This window comes from Crotalus tigris, unplaced genomic scaffold, assembly GCF_016545835.1.
Source record: "Crotalus tigris isolate CLP2741 ecotype Arizona unplaced genomic scaffold, ASM1654583v1 scf7180000017947.1575755, whole genome shotgun sequence".
NCBI lineage: Eukaryota > Metazoa > Chordata > Lepidosauria > Squamata > Viperidae > Crotalus > Crotalus tigris.
The window spans coordinates 531,508-546,527 of NW_024096739.1; the positions used below are offsets into that span (position 1 = coordinate 531,508).

General features: G+C 39.9%; 1 protein-coding gene across 3 annotated transcripts in view; it reads right to left on the reverse strand.

Annotated features, from left to right (window-relative positions):
* Positions 1-315: 315 nt before the first annotated feature.
* Positions 316-15,020, reverse strand: part of LOC120308776 (ubiquitin-conjugating enzyme E2 variant 1) — a 101,947-nt gene continuing 87,242 nt past the window's right edge. For all 3 annotated transcript variants that reach the window (XM_039345257.1, XM_039345255.1, XM_039345256.1), the window contains one exon: positions 316-2,382. In XM_039345257.1, coding sequence (XP_039201191.1) covers positions 2,236-2,382 — 147 coding nt within the window. In that variant the 3' untranslated portion in view covers positions 316-2,235. The remainder of the gene's footprint in view (positions 2,383-15,020) is intronic.

Consider the following 15,020-nt stretch of genomic DNA (forward strand, 5'->3'; position numbering starts at 1 on the left):
AGTCAAACTGCAGCCAGTTCATGTAGGTCTACAACAGTTCTAATTCCAATTTTACAGTATTATATCTAAATAACAGATCACAGTATCGAAATATTACCTGAATTCTATAACAATATTACATTTAATGGCAGCAACAATAAATCAAAATGAATCGGGTGAGTTCCAGTAACATCCACTTGATTAGCCTAAGTATTGCTAGTGTCCTCTAAAGATCCTGGTAATAATTTCAGTGAGATATTCACACTGTGTCTTCCCCTCTGCCCAACTCCTAGGTAGGAGATCTCCACTCTAAACATAAATACAATCACAACTCAGTAATATTAATGCACACTTTTTATTATATTAAAATCAGGCAATGGTCTGATACAATAAAAAGGCTGCTTATGGAATACTGTTAATTTTTTTTAATTACAGAGGATGTTAAATCCTTACAACTAATATGCTCCTTAGAAGAGTGAATGGAAACATCAATTATTCATTGACTTGATACTTCTGCTTTTAAACGTTGACTTTTGCTTTTTGTTTTACATGAACATTGCGTTTTTAATTTCGTAAGAGGATACATTGGATTGTTTGCACTTAAGCTTTGCATCCACGTTTCAGCAGTCGGTGGTCCAAAACAAGGAGTCTGAAAAAGAAGTGATTTGCCAAGAAGCCTCACCCACCATGCATGGCAGCACCGTCTGATTCTTTAAGAAAGAAAAGCATCTCCCTCTCTGCAAGGTGTCAGAACACAATCTCCTCTTCACAAAGTGGATTTGTCTTTTTGCCGGCAGGCTGCTACAGAGCCACAAAGTTACGCATGCCGATGAGCAGTTAATATAGCATTCAAGCAGAGGTAGTGACCTTCAGCTCAGAAAGCTGGAGTGTTTGTTTCAAACATCTGTGTAGAGATCTTTCCGGAATATCTAGCCATTCCTAACAGACTTAAACGCTCCTGGTAAATTACTGCTCTTTCACTGTATCAAAACCCAGTCTAATATGTCAGTCATGGCTAGCTTTCCAGTATGGAAACTGCCACAAAATAGGAAGGGAAGGCTGTTTGTGAGTAAAACCAGACATTCTTGTTTTCTCAGCTGGTGAAGATTAATTTATAGACCCTACCCATGCCCCACCCCAAAATTGACAAGCATGAAGCAATAATAATAATAATAATAATAACAATAATAACAACAATAATAATAACAATAAAATCAGGCAGTTTGCCAGCCACTTACCTCTTTTGGCCAAATGTAAAGCATCATAGAAGGGGCAAAAAGAAAGCAGCACCCCAACCATGACAAGAGAGACAGAGAGGAAAGTCTAAAAAGATCCTCCAGATCTGTCATCCCAAGGCCCGCGTTCTGGGGGAAAGGGTGAGACAGAAATACAATCTATGCCTTAGCAAAGGTTTTGGAAGAAAGAAGAACCTGCACCAAATAAGCATTCATTAAAAGCAGAAAAATAAAAACCAACCCTAGAGACATTCAGTGTTTTACTAGAGTTTGCACAAAGGGAGGGATGACTGAAGATACCAAAAACATCCCATTAGTAGTCCATACAACCCAGACGCAGCTGGTAATAGAAATCTTATGGCACAATCTTTTGGGAACATTGTCTTGGGCAAGCCCTGTTGGATCAAAAGAGAACTGTGCAAGAATCAAGGATATTCTGGCTCAGACTCTGCTCTTTTCAAAAGGGCTTGGGCAAGATCACAATCTATGGATTGTGCTCTCCATGTCTACTCTAATAAATAGCCCTGAGCATCAACTCTATTGCAAACACACAAAGAGAAAGGGAAAGGGAAAGGGAGGGAGGGTGAGAGAGTGAGAGAAGGAGAGGGACAGAAAAAAAAAGAGAGAAAACAAGAGAGAAGAAAAGATATAAACCCAGGCCAAACACACAGCAATGTGATTGTGTGATGTATGCTTTTTATGCTTTTTCACAGTCGAGTTCAATGTGACACACTGGTCTTTGACAGTAATAAATTTAAATAAACTTTTTTTGATACCAGAAATTCAACTATGTGGACAGTGGTTACACAGGACAGCATTATTTGTTATAGCACAACTTATTTTCAAATGGAAAAAAAAATTAGTATCATTTACAGTATCTCAAGATGAACTTTCCTTTGCAATGGGAACTTTCTTTCCAGTACTTGGAGATCTACAAGATGCATCTAGAAAATTTACTACTGTGGAAAATGAAGAGAGCTTAAATTGAATGATGGGGCATGATTTTTCTTTTTGTTTTTCATTAATTACTGTAACATTGTCCTTCAGGTGGTTGAGGAAGTTTCATATTTTCTTTAGACATCATTAGACGCCGGAGCTCTTGCAGAACAACTTTGATACTATAACAATTCTGCCATTTTGCTAGGACTGATATGGCTCTTGGATCAACCTGGCGGAAAACAATGAACAAACTTAAGTCTCAAATAGCTTCATGTCGGTTAACTAAAACAATCAGGCCTAGGATTAAAGAGCTACAAAATTTCACAAATACAAAAGGTTCCTGGCTTGTATTTCTTGAATGCAACTAGATACCTCCAATCTAGTTGATGTATCACATTGTAAAAATGAGACAGTTTTTAAATACAGATAGTCCTTGACTTACAACTATTCATTTAGTGACCATTTGAAGCTACAATGGTACTGAAAAAAGTGACTTACGGCTGCTTTTTACACTTAGGGCCGTTACAGCATCCCTATGGTTACATGATGAAAATTCACACATTTGTTAACTGACTCATATTTATGACGGTTGCATTATCCTGGGGTCATGTTGATTCCCTTTTGCGACTTTCTGACAAGCAAAATCAATGGAGAAGCCAGATTCAGTTTACAACTATGTTACTAACTTCAGTATTTCACTTAACAACTGTGGCAAGAAAGGTCCATAAAATGGGGCAAAGTTCACTGTCCCGCTTAGCAACAGAAATGTTGGGCTCAATTGTGGTTGTAAGTCAAGGACTACCTGTAATAGGAATAACTATGTCATGAATATTCAAATATTAAGCATGCCAATACCAGCTCTTTAGATTTCATACGTGGGCTACAATGTTTAATACGATCTTTAAAAGCAGGAAACAGTTATTGAATCAATCAAAAGAGGCCAATTCAAATTTGTAGAAACCGGGCTTTTAAGGCTTATTTGCTTACTTTGCAGAGTCTGTTGATTTTGGAAAGCAGAGTTGTATGAAAGTAGGAAGCAAAATATCAAAAAATGCCTTTTACCAATAAGTTTTATTAGTTATGTTCTGAAACTCATATTCCCTTTAATACCTAGATTATAGTGAAAAGTCTTTCTATCATTTCATTATTTCTTGAATTGGTATATTGTCACAACTTCTGGTGATATATAAGATCAACAAAATAAAAAATAAAGATTTTTTTTGTAAAAATTTTTATTTCAATTTTCAGTACAATTAATACTTTCAATATATTATATATATAAAAAAAATAAAAAAGAAAAATACCTTTAAAACAAGACCTTAGGTGTCGCTCATCTATCTCCCCCCGACTGTATCAATCCTCTCAACCTTCTTTCCTACTTCCCTACTCCCTCTCTCCTCTCATCTCCTCTCTCTCCCCTCATCCCTTCCTCCCATCCAACTTCCTTCCATCCCTTCCAAAGCTGAAAACATATACATCGTAACAGTAAAAATAAAAAATAACTTTCCATTAAAATTACTGGAAATAGAATTAGAACTAGCAGCATTTGGCAATAAATAGCATTTGCATTTTAGTTACATATATTTTCATCAAAATAAAGGAATGATACAAGGATAATCTACCCTTACCTATTTTGTTGGACCTTTCCTATATCCCACTAGAGGAAAATTTCACTTAGGGTTAGGCTTAGGTCACCATGACCTCATAGAGGAAAATGGATATCGCCAACAAATTCAGAGTGCTTAGGTATGGTTAAGAGGGCACTTCATTTTCTAGGCTGAGCTATCTATGTTTCCTGGTAAAATACATGGGAAAATCCCATTGGAGGAAAATTCCACTTAAGGTTAGGGTTGGGTCACCATGACCTCATAGAGGAAAATGGACATTCCCAACAAATTCGGAGTACTTGGGTATGGTTAGGAGGGCACTTACTTCACTAGGCTGCCCTCTCTATGATTCCTGGTAAAATACATGGGAAAATCCCATTGGAGGAAAATTCCACTTAGGGTTAGGGATAGGTCACCATGAAGTCGTATAGTAAAATGGACATCACCAACAAATTCTGAGTACTTGGGTATACTTAAGAGGGCACTTACTTTTCTAGGCTGCCGTATCTATGTTTCCTGGTAAAATACATGGGAAAATCCCATTTGAGGAAAATTCCACTTGCGGTTAGGGTTAGGTCACCATGAACTCAGAGAGGAAAATGGACATCGCCAACAAATTCAGAGTGCTTGGGTATGGTTAGGAGGGCACAGACTTTTCTAGCCTACCCTATCTAAGTTTCCTGGTAAAATACATGGGAAAATCCAACCGGAGGAAAATTTCACTTAGAGTTAGGTCACCATGAATTCATAGAGAAAAATGGACATCAGCAAAAAACTCAGTGCTTGGGTATGTCTAGGAGGGCACTTATTTTTCCAGGCTGCCCTATCTATGTTTCTTTGGTAAAATACATGGAGAAATATCATTGGAGGAAAATTCCACTTAGGGTAAGGGTTAGGTCAAGATGAACTCATAGAGAAAAAGTGACATCACCAACAAATTCAGAGTGCTTGGATATGGTTAGGAGTGCACTTAATTCTCTAGGCTGCACTATGTATGTTTCCTGGTAATATACATGGGAAAATCCCAATGGAGGAAAATTCCACTTAGGGTTAGGGTTAGGTCACCATGAATTCATAGAGAAAAATGGACATCGCCACAAAACCCAGAGATCCTAAGTATGGTTAGAAGGGCACTTACTTTTCTAGGTTGCCCAATCTATGTTTCTTTGGTAAAATACATGGCGAAATACCATTGGAGGAAAATTCCACTTAGGGTAAGGGTTAGGTCAACATGAACTCAGAGAAGAAAATGGAAATAGCCAACAAATTAAGAGTGCTTGGGTATGGTTAGGAGTGCACTTAATTTTCTAGGCCACCCTATCTATGTTTCCTGTTAAAATACATGGGAAAATCCCATTGGAGGAAAATTCAATTTAGGATTAGGGTTAGGTCACCATGAAATCGTATAGTAAAATGGACATCGCCAACAAATTCAGAGTGCTTGGGAATGGTTAGGAGGCCACTTAATTTTCTAGACTGCCCTATCTCTGTTTCCAGGTAAAATACATAAGAAAATCCCATGGGAGGAAAATTCCACTTAGTGTTAGGGTTAGGTCACCATGAACTCATAGAAGAAAATGGACATCGCCAACAAATTCGGAGTGCTTGGGTATGGTTACGAGGGCAATTACTTCTCTAGGCTGCCCTATCTATGTTTCCTGGTAAAATACTTGGGAAAATCCCATTGGAGGAAAATTCCACTTAGGGTTAGGTCACCATGAAATCAGAGAGGAAAATGGACATCAACAACAAATTCGGAGTACTTGGGTATGCTTAGGAGGGAACTTACTTTTCTAGGCTGCCCCTATCTATGTTGCTTCGTAAAATTCATGGGAAAATCCGATTGGAGCAAAAATTCCACTTTGGGTTAGGGTTAGGTCACCATGAACTCATAGAGCAAAATGGACATAACCAATACATACGGAGTGTTTGAATATAGTTAGGAGGACACTTAGTTTTCTAGGCAGCCGTAACTATGTTTCCTAGTAAAATACATAGGAAAATCCCATTGGAGGAAAATTCCATTTCGGGTTAGGGTTAGGTCACCATGAACTCATAGACAAAAATGGACATCTCCAACAAATTCGGAGTTGTTGGGTATGGTTAGGAGGGCATTTACTTTTCTAGGCTGCCCTACCTATGTTTCCTGGTAAAATACATGGAAAATCCCATTGGAGGAAAATTCCACTTAGGGTTAGGGTTAGGTCACCATGAACTCATAGAGGAAAATGGACATTGCCAATAAATTCAGACTGCTTGAGTATGGTTATGAGTGCACTTAATTCTCTAGGCTGACCTACCTATGTTTCCTGGTAAATTCATGGGAAAATCCCATTGAAGGAAAATTCCACTTAGGGTTAGGTCACAATGAACTCGTATAGTAAAATGGACATTGCCAACAAATTCAGAGTGCTTGGGTATGGTCAGAAGGGCACTTAGTTTTCTAGGCTGCCCCTATCTATGTTTCCTGGGAAAATCCCATTGGAAGAAAATTCCACTTAGGGTTAGGGTTAGGTCACCATGAAGTCGTATAGTAAAATGGACATCAGCAACAAATTCGGAGTACTTGGGTATGCTTAGGAAGGAACTTACTTTTCTAGGCTGCCCCTATCTATGTTGCCTGGTAAAATTCATGGGAAAATCCCATTGGAGCAAAAATTCCACTTAGGGTTAGGGTTAGGTCACCATGACATCATAGAGGAAAATGGACATTGCCAATAAATTCGGACTACTTGGGTTTGGTTAGGAGGACACTTACTTTTCTAGGCTGCCCTATCTATGTTTCCTGGTAAAATACATGGGAAAATCCCATTGGAGGAAAATTCCACTTAGGGTTAGGGTTAGGTCACCATGAACTCATAGAGGAAAATGGACATTGCCAATAAATTCAGACTGCTTGAGTATGGTTATGAGTGCACTTAATTCTCTAGGCTGACCTACCTATGTTTCCTGGTAAATTCATGGGAAAATCCCATTGAAGGAAAATTCCACTTAGGGTTAGGTCACAATGAACTCGTATAGTAAAATGGACATTGCCAACAAATTCAGAGTGCTTGGGTATGGTCAGAAGGGCACTTAGTTTTCTAGGCTGCCCCTATCTATGTTTCCTGGGAAAATCCCATTGGAAGAAAATTCCACTTAGGGTTAGGGTTAGGTCACCATGAAGTCGTATAGTAAAATGGACATCAGCAACAAATTCGGAGTACTTGGGTATGATTAGGAAGGAACTTACTTTTCTAGGCTGCCCCTATCTATGTTGCCTGGTAAAATTCATGGGAAAATCCCATTGGAGCAAAAATTCCACTTAGGGTTAGGGTTAGGTCACCATGACATCATAGAGGAAAATGGACATTGCCAATAAATTCGGACTACTTGGGTATGGTTAGGAGGACACTTACTTTTCTAGGCTGCCCTATCTATGTTTCCTGGTAAAATACATGGGAAAATCCCATTGGAGGAAAATTCCACTTAGGGTTAGGGTTAGGTCACCATGAACTCATAGAGGAAAATGGACATCGCCAACAAATTCAGAGTGCTTGGGTATGGTTATGAGTGCAGTTAATTCTCTAGGCTGACGTACCTATGTTTCCTGCTAAATTCATGGGAAAATCCAATTGGAGGAAAATTCCACTTAGGGTTAGGGTTAGGTCACCCTGAACTCGTATAGTAAAATGGACATCGCCAACAAATTCAGAGTGCTTGGGTATGGTTAGTAGAGCACTTAGTTTTCTAGGCTGCCCCTATCTATATTTCCCGGTAAAATACATGGGAAAATTGCATTCGAGCAAAAATTGCACTTAGGGTTAGGTCACCATGACCTCATAGAGGAAAAAGGACGTCAACAATAAATTCGGAGGGTTTGGGTATAGTTAGGAGGGCACTTACTTTTCTAGGCTGCCCAATCTATCTTTCCTGGTAAAATACATGGGAAAATCCCATTGGAGGAAAATTCCACTTAGGGTTAGGTCACCATGAACTCATAGAGGAAAATGGACATTGCCAACAAATTCAGATTGCTTGGGTATGGTTATGAGTGCACTTAATTCTCTAGGCTGACATACCTATGTTTCTTGCTAAATTCATGGGAAAATCCAATTGGAGAAAATTCCACTTAGGATTAGGTCACCATGAACTCGTAGAGTAAAATGGACATCGCCAACAAATTCAGAGTGCTTGGGTATGGTTAGAACGGCACTTAGTTTTCTAGGCTGCCCCTATCTATGTTTCCTGGTAAAATACATGGGAAAATCCCATTGGAACAAAATTCCACTTAGGGTTAGGTCACCATGACCTCATAGAGGAAAATGGACATCGCCAACAAATTTAGAGTGCTTGGGTATGGTTAGAAGGGCACTTTGTTTTCTAGGCTGTCCCATCTATGTTTCCTGGTAAAATACATGGGAAAATCCCATTGGAGGAAAATTCCACTTAGGGTTAGGTCACCATGAACTCATAGAGGAAAATGGACATTGCCAATAAATTCAGACTGCTTGAGTATGGTTATGAGGCACTTAATTCTCTAGGCTGACCTACCTATGTTTCCTGGTAAATTCATGGGAAAATCCCATTGAAGGAAAATTCCACTTAGGGTTAGGTCACAATGAACTCGTATAGTAAAATGGACATTGCCAACAAATTCAGAGTGCTTGGGTATGGTCAGAAGGGCACTTAGTTTTCTAGGCTGCCCCTATCTATGTTTCCTGGGAAAATCCCATTGGAAGAAAATTCCACTTAGGGTTAGGGTTAGGTCACCATGAAGTCGTATAGTAAAATGGACATCAGCAACAAATTCGGAGTACTTGGGTATGCTTAGGAAGGAACTTACTTTTCTAGGCTGCCCCTATCTATGTTGCCTGGTAAAATTCATGGGAAAATCCCATTGGAGCAAAAATTCCACTTAGGGTTAGGGTTAGGTCACCATGACATCATAGAGGAAAATGGACATTGCCAATAAATTCGGACTACTTGGGTATGGTTAGGAGGACACTTACTTTTCTAGGCTGCCCTACCTATGTTTCCTGGTAAAATACATGGAAAATCCCATTGGAGGAAAATTCCACTTAGGGTTAGGGTTAGGTCACCATGAACTCATAGAGGAAAATGGACATTGCCAATAAATTCAGACTGCTTGAGTATGGTTATGAGTGCACTTAATTCTCTAGGCTGACCTACCTATGTTTCCTGGTAAATTCATGGGAAAATCCCATTGGAGGAAAATTCCACTTAGGGTTAGGTCACAATGAACTCGTATAGTAAAATGGACATCGCCAACAAATTCAGAGTGCTTGGGTATGGTCAGAAGGGCACTTAGTTTTCTAGGCTGCCCCTATCTATGTTTCCTGGGAAAATACATGGGAAAATCCCATTGGAAGAAAATTCCACTTAGGGTTAGGGTTAGGTCACCATGAAGTCGTATAGTAAAATGGACATCAGCAACAAATTCGGAGTACTTGGGTATGCTTAGGAAGGAACTTACTTTTCTAGGCTGCCCCTATCTATGTTGCCTGGTAAAATTCATGGGAAAATCCCATTGGAGCAAAAATTCCACTTAGGGTTAGGGTTAGGTCACCATGACATCATAGAGGAAAATGGACATTGCCAATAAATTCGGACTACTTGGGTATGGTTAGGAGGACACTTACTTTTCTAGGCTGCCCTATCTATGTTTCCTGGTAAAATACATGGGAAAATCCCATTGGAGGAAAATTCCACTTAGGGTTAGGGTTAGGTCACCATGAACTCATAGAGGAAAATGGACATCGCCAACAAATTCAGAGTGCTTGGGTATGGTTATGAGTGCAGTTAATTCTCTAGGCTGACGTACCTATGTTTCCTGCTAAATTCATGGGAAAATCCAATTGGAGGAAAATTCCACTTAGGGTTAGGGTTAGGTCACCCTGAACTCGTATAGTAAAATGGACATCGCCAACAAATTCAGAGTGCTTGGGTATGGTTAGTAGAGCACTTAGTTTTCTAGGCTGCCCCTATCTATATTTCCCGGTAAAATACATGGGAAAATTGCATTCGAGCAAAAATTGCACTTAGGGTTAGGTCACCATGACCTCATAGAGGAAAAAGGACGTCAACAATAAATTCGGAGGGTTTGGGTATAGTTAGGAGGGCACTTACTTTTCTAGGCTGCCCAATCTATCTTTCCTGGTAAAATACATGGGAAAATCCCATTGGAGGAAAATTCCACTTAGGGTTAGGTCACCATGAACTCATAGAGGAAAATGGACATTGCCAACAAATTCAGATTGCTTGGGTATGGTTATGAGTGCACTTAATTCTCTAGGCTGACATACCTATGTTTCTTGCTAAATTCATGGGAAAATCCAATTGGAGAAAATTCCACTTAGGATTAGGTCACCATGAACTCGTAGAGTAAAATGGACATCGCCAACAAATTCAGAGTGTTTGGGTATGGTTAGAACGGCACTTAGTTTTCTAGGCTGCCCCTATCTATGTTTCCTGGTAAAATACATGGGAAAATCCCATTGGAACAAAATTCCACTTAGGGTTAGGTCACCATGACCTCATAGAGGAAAATGGACATCGCCAACAAATTTAGAGTGCTTGGGTATGGTTAGAAGGGCACTTTGTTTTCTAGGCTGTCCCATCTATGTTTCCTGGTAAAATACATGGGAAAATCCCATTGGAGGAAAATTCCAATTAGGGTTAGGGTTAGACCAACATAAATTCGTATAGTAAAATGGACATCACCAACAAATTTGGGGTGCTTGGGTATGATTAGGAGGGCATTTACTTTTCTAGGCTGCCCTATCTAAGTTTCCTGGTAAAATACATGGGAAAATCCCATTGGAGGAAAATTCCACTTAGGGTTAGGGTTAGGTCACCATGACCTCATAGAGGAAAATGGACATCACCAACAAATTCGGAGTGCTTGGGTATGGTTAGGAGGACACTTACTTCTCTACGCTGCCCTATCGATGTTTCCTGGTAAAATACATGGGAAAATCCCATTGAAGGAAAATTCCACTTAGGGTTAGGTCACCATGACCTCATAGAGGAAAATGGACATTGCCAATAAATTCAGAGTGCTTGGGTATGGTTATGAGTAAACTTAATTCTCTAGGTTGACGTACCTATGTTTCCTGCTAAATTCATGGGAAAATCCAATTGGAGGAAAACATAACATAACATAACCCTAAGTGCAATTTTCCTCCAATCGGATTTTCCCATGTATTTTACCAGGAAACATAGATGGGGCAGCCTAGAGAAGTAAGTGCCCTCCTAACCATACCCAAGCACTCCGAATTTGTTGGTGATGTCCATTTTCCTCTATGAGGTCATGGTGACCTAACCCTAACCCTAAGTGGAATTTTCCTCCAATGGGATTTTCCCATGTATTTTACTAGGAAACATAGATAGGGCAGCCTAGAAATGTAAGTGCCCTCCTAACTATACCCAAACACTCCGAATTTATTGTTAACGTCCTTTTACCTCTATGAGGTCATGGTGACCTAACCCTAAGCCTAATTGGAATTTTCCTCCAATGGGATTTTCCCATGTATTTTACCAGGAACATAGATAGGGCAGGCTAGAAAAGTCAGTGCCCTCCTAACCATACCCTAGCAATCTGAACTGGTTGGCGATGTATAGTAAAATGGACACAACCAACAAATTCGGAGTATTTAGGTATGGTTATGAGTGCCCTTAATTCTCTAGGCTGCCCTATCTATGGTTCCTGGGAAAATACATGGGAAAATCCCATTGGAGGAAAATTCCACTTAGGGTTAGGGTTAGGTCACCATGAACTCGTATAGTAAAATGGACATCACCAACAAATTTGGAGTACTTGGGTATGCTTAGGAGGGAACTTACTTTTCTATGTTGCTTGGTAAAATTCATGGGAAAATCCCATTGGAGCAAAAATTAAACTGGTCACCATGAACTCATAAAGCAAAATGGACAAAACCAATACATACGGAGTGATTGAGTATAGTTAGGAGGGCACTTACCTTTCTAGGCAGCCGTAACTATATTTCCTATTAAAATACATGGGAAAATCCCATTGGAGGAAAATTCCACTTAGGGTTAATTCCATGACCTCATAGAGGAAAATGGACATCGCCAACAAATTCGGAGTGCTTGGGTATGGTTAGGAGGACACTTACTTCTCTAGGCTGCCCTATCGATGTTTCCTGGTAAAATACATGGGAAATCCCATGGGGAAGTCCACTTAGGGTTAGGTTAGGTCACCATGAACTCTAAGGAAAATGGGACATCGCCAACAAATTCAGCGTGCGTGGGTTGTTTTTGAAAGCACTTAATTCTCTAGGCTACATACCTATGTTCTTGCTAAATTCATGGGAAATCCAATTTGGAGGAATTGCCACTTAGGGTTAGTATCCCATGACCATATAGTAAATTGGACATCGCCAAAAATTCAGAGTCTTGGTATGGTAGTAAGGGCACTTAGTTTTTCTAAGGCTGCCCCTATCTAAGTTTCCTGGTAAAATACATGGGAAAATCCCATTGGAGGAAAATTCCACTTAGGGTTAGGGTTAGGTCACCATGACCTCATAGAGGAAAATGGACATCGCCAACAAATTCAGAGTGCTTGGGTATGGTTAGAAGGGCAGTTAGTTTTCTAGGCTGCCCCAATCTATGTTTCCTGGTAAAATACATGGGAAAATCTCATTGGAGGAAAATTCCACTTAGGGTTAGGGTTAGGTCACCATGAACTCGTAGAGTAAAATGGACATCGCCAAAAAATTCAGAGTGCTTGGGTATGGTTAGAAAGGGCACTTTGTTTTCTAGGGATGTCCCATCTATGTTTTTTTTTTTCCATTGGGTTAAAAAAATACATTTGGGGGGAAAAATCCCATTGGAGGAAAATTCCAATTAGGGTTAGGGTTAGACCAACATAAATTCGTATAGTAAAATGGACATCACCAACAAATTTGGGGTGCTTGGGTATGATTAGGAGGGCATTTACTTTTCTAGGCTGCCCTATCTAAGTTTCCTGGTAAAATACATGGGAAAATCCCATTGGAGGAAAATTCCACTTAGGGTTAGGGTTAGGTCACCATGAACTCGTATAGTAAAATGGACATCGCCAACAAATTCAGAGTGCTTGGGTATGGTTAGTAGAGCACTTAGTTTTCTAGGCTGCCCCTATCTATGTTTCCCGGTAAAATACATGGGAAAATTGCATTCGAGCAAAAATTGCACTTAGGGTTAGGTCACCATGACCTCATAGAGGAAAAAGGACGTCAACAATAAATTCGGAGGGTTTGGGTATAGTTAGGAGGGCACTTACTTTTCTAGGCTGCCCAATCTATCTTTCCTGGTAAAATACATGGGAAAATCCCATTGGAGGAAAATTCCACTTAGGGTTAGGTCACCATGAACTCATAGAGGAAAATGGACATTGCCAACAAATTCAGATTGCTTGGGTATGGTTATGAGTGCACTTAAATTCTCTAGGCTGACATACCTATGTTTCTTGCTAAATTCATGGGAAAATCCAATTGGAGAAAATTCCACTTAGGATTAGGTCACCATGAACTCGTAGAGTAAAATGGACATCGCCAACAAATTCAGAGTGCTTGGGTATGGTTAGAACGGCACTTAGTTTTCTAGGCTGCCCCTATCTATGTTTCCTGGTAAAATACATGGGAAAATCCCATTGGAACAAAATTCCACTTAGGGTTAGGTCACCATGACCTCATAGAGGAAAATGGACATCGCCAACAAATTTAGAGTGCTTGGGTATGGTTAGAAGGGCACTTTGTTTTCTAGGCTGTCCCATCTATGTTTCCTGGTAAAATACATGGGAAAATCCCATTGGAGGAAAATTCCAATTAGGGTTAGGGTTAGACCAACATAAATCGTATAGTAAAATGGACATCACCAACAAATTTGGGGTGCTTGGGTATGGTTAGGAGGGCATTTACTTTTCTAGGCTGCCCTATCTAAGTTTCCTGGTAAAATACATGGGAAAATCCCATTGGAGGAAAATTCCACTTAGGGTTAGGGTTAGGTCACCATGACCTCATAGAGGAAAATGGACATCACCAACAAATTCGGAGTGCTTGGGTATGGTTAAGAGGACACTTACTTCTCTACGCTGCCCTATCGATGTTTCCTGGTAAAATACATGGGAAAATCCCATTGAAGGAAAATTCCACTTAGGGTTAGGTCACCATGACCTCATAGAGGAAAATGGACATTGCCAATAAATTCAGAGTGCTTGGGTATGGTTATGAGTAAACTTAATTCTCTAGGTTGACGTACCTATGTTTCCTGCTAAATTCATGGGAAAATCCAATTGGAGGAAAACATAACATAACATAACCCTAAGTGGAATTTTCCTCCAATGGGATTTTCCCATGTATTTTACCAGGAAACATAGATAGGGGCAGCCTAGAGAAGTAAGTGCCCTCCTAACCATACCCAAGCACTCCGAATTTGTTGGTGATGTCCATTTTCCTCTATGAGGTCATGGTGACCTAACCCTAAGCCTAATTGGAATTTTCCTCCAATGGGATTTTCCCATGTATTTTACCAGGAACATAGATAGGGCAGGCTAGAAAAGTCAGTGCCCTCCTAACCATACCCAAGCACTCTGAACTGGTTGGCGATGTATAGTAAAATGGACATCACCAACAAATTCGGAGTATTTAGGTATGGTTATGAGTCCCCTTAATTCTCTAGGCTGCCCTATCTATGTTTCCTGGGAAAATACATGGGAAAATCCCATGGGAGGAAAATTCCACTTAGGGTTAGGGTTAGGTCACCATGAACTCGTATAGTAAAATGGACATCACCAACAAATTTGGAGTACTTGGGTATGCTTAGGAGGGAACTTACTTTTCTATGTTGCTTGGTAAAATTCATGGGAAAATCCCATTGGAGCAAAAATTCAACTTAGGGTTAGGTCACCATGAACTCATAAAGCAAAATGGACAAAACCAATACATACGGAGTGATTGAGTATAGTTAGGAGGGCACTTACCTTTCTAGGCAGCCGTAACTATATTTCCTATTAAAATACATGGGAAAATCCCATTGGAGGAAAATTCCACTTAGGGTTAATTCCATGACCTCATAGAGGAAAATGGACATCGCCAACAAATTCGGAGTGCTTGGGTATGGTTAGGAGGACACTTACTTCTCTAGGCTGCCCTATCGATGTTTCCTGGTAAAATACATGGGAAAATCCCATTGGAGGAAAATTCCACTTAGGGTTAGGGTTAGGTCACCATGAACTCATAGAGGAAAATGGACATCG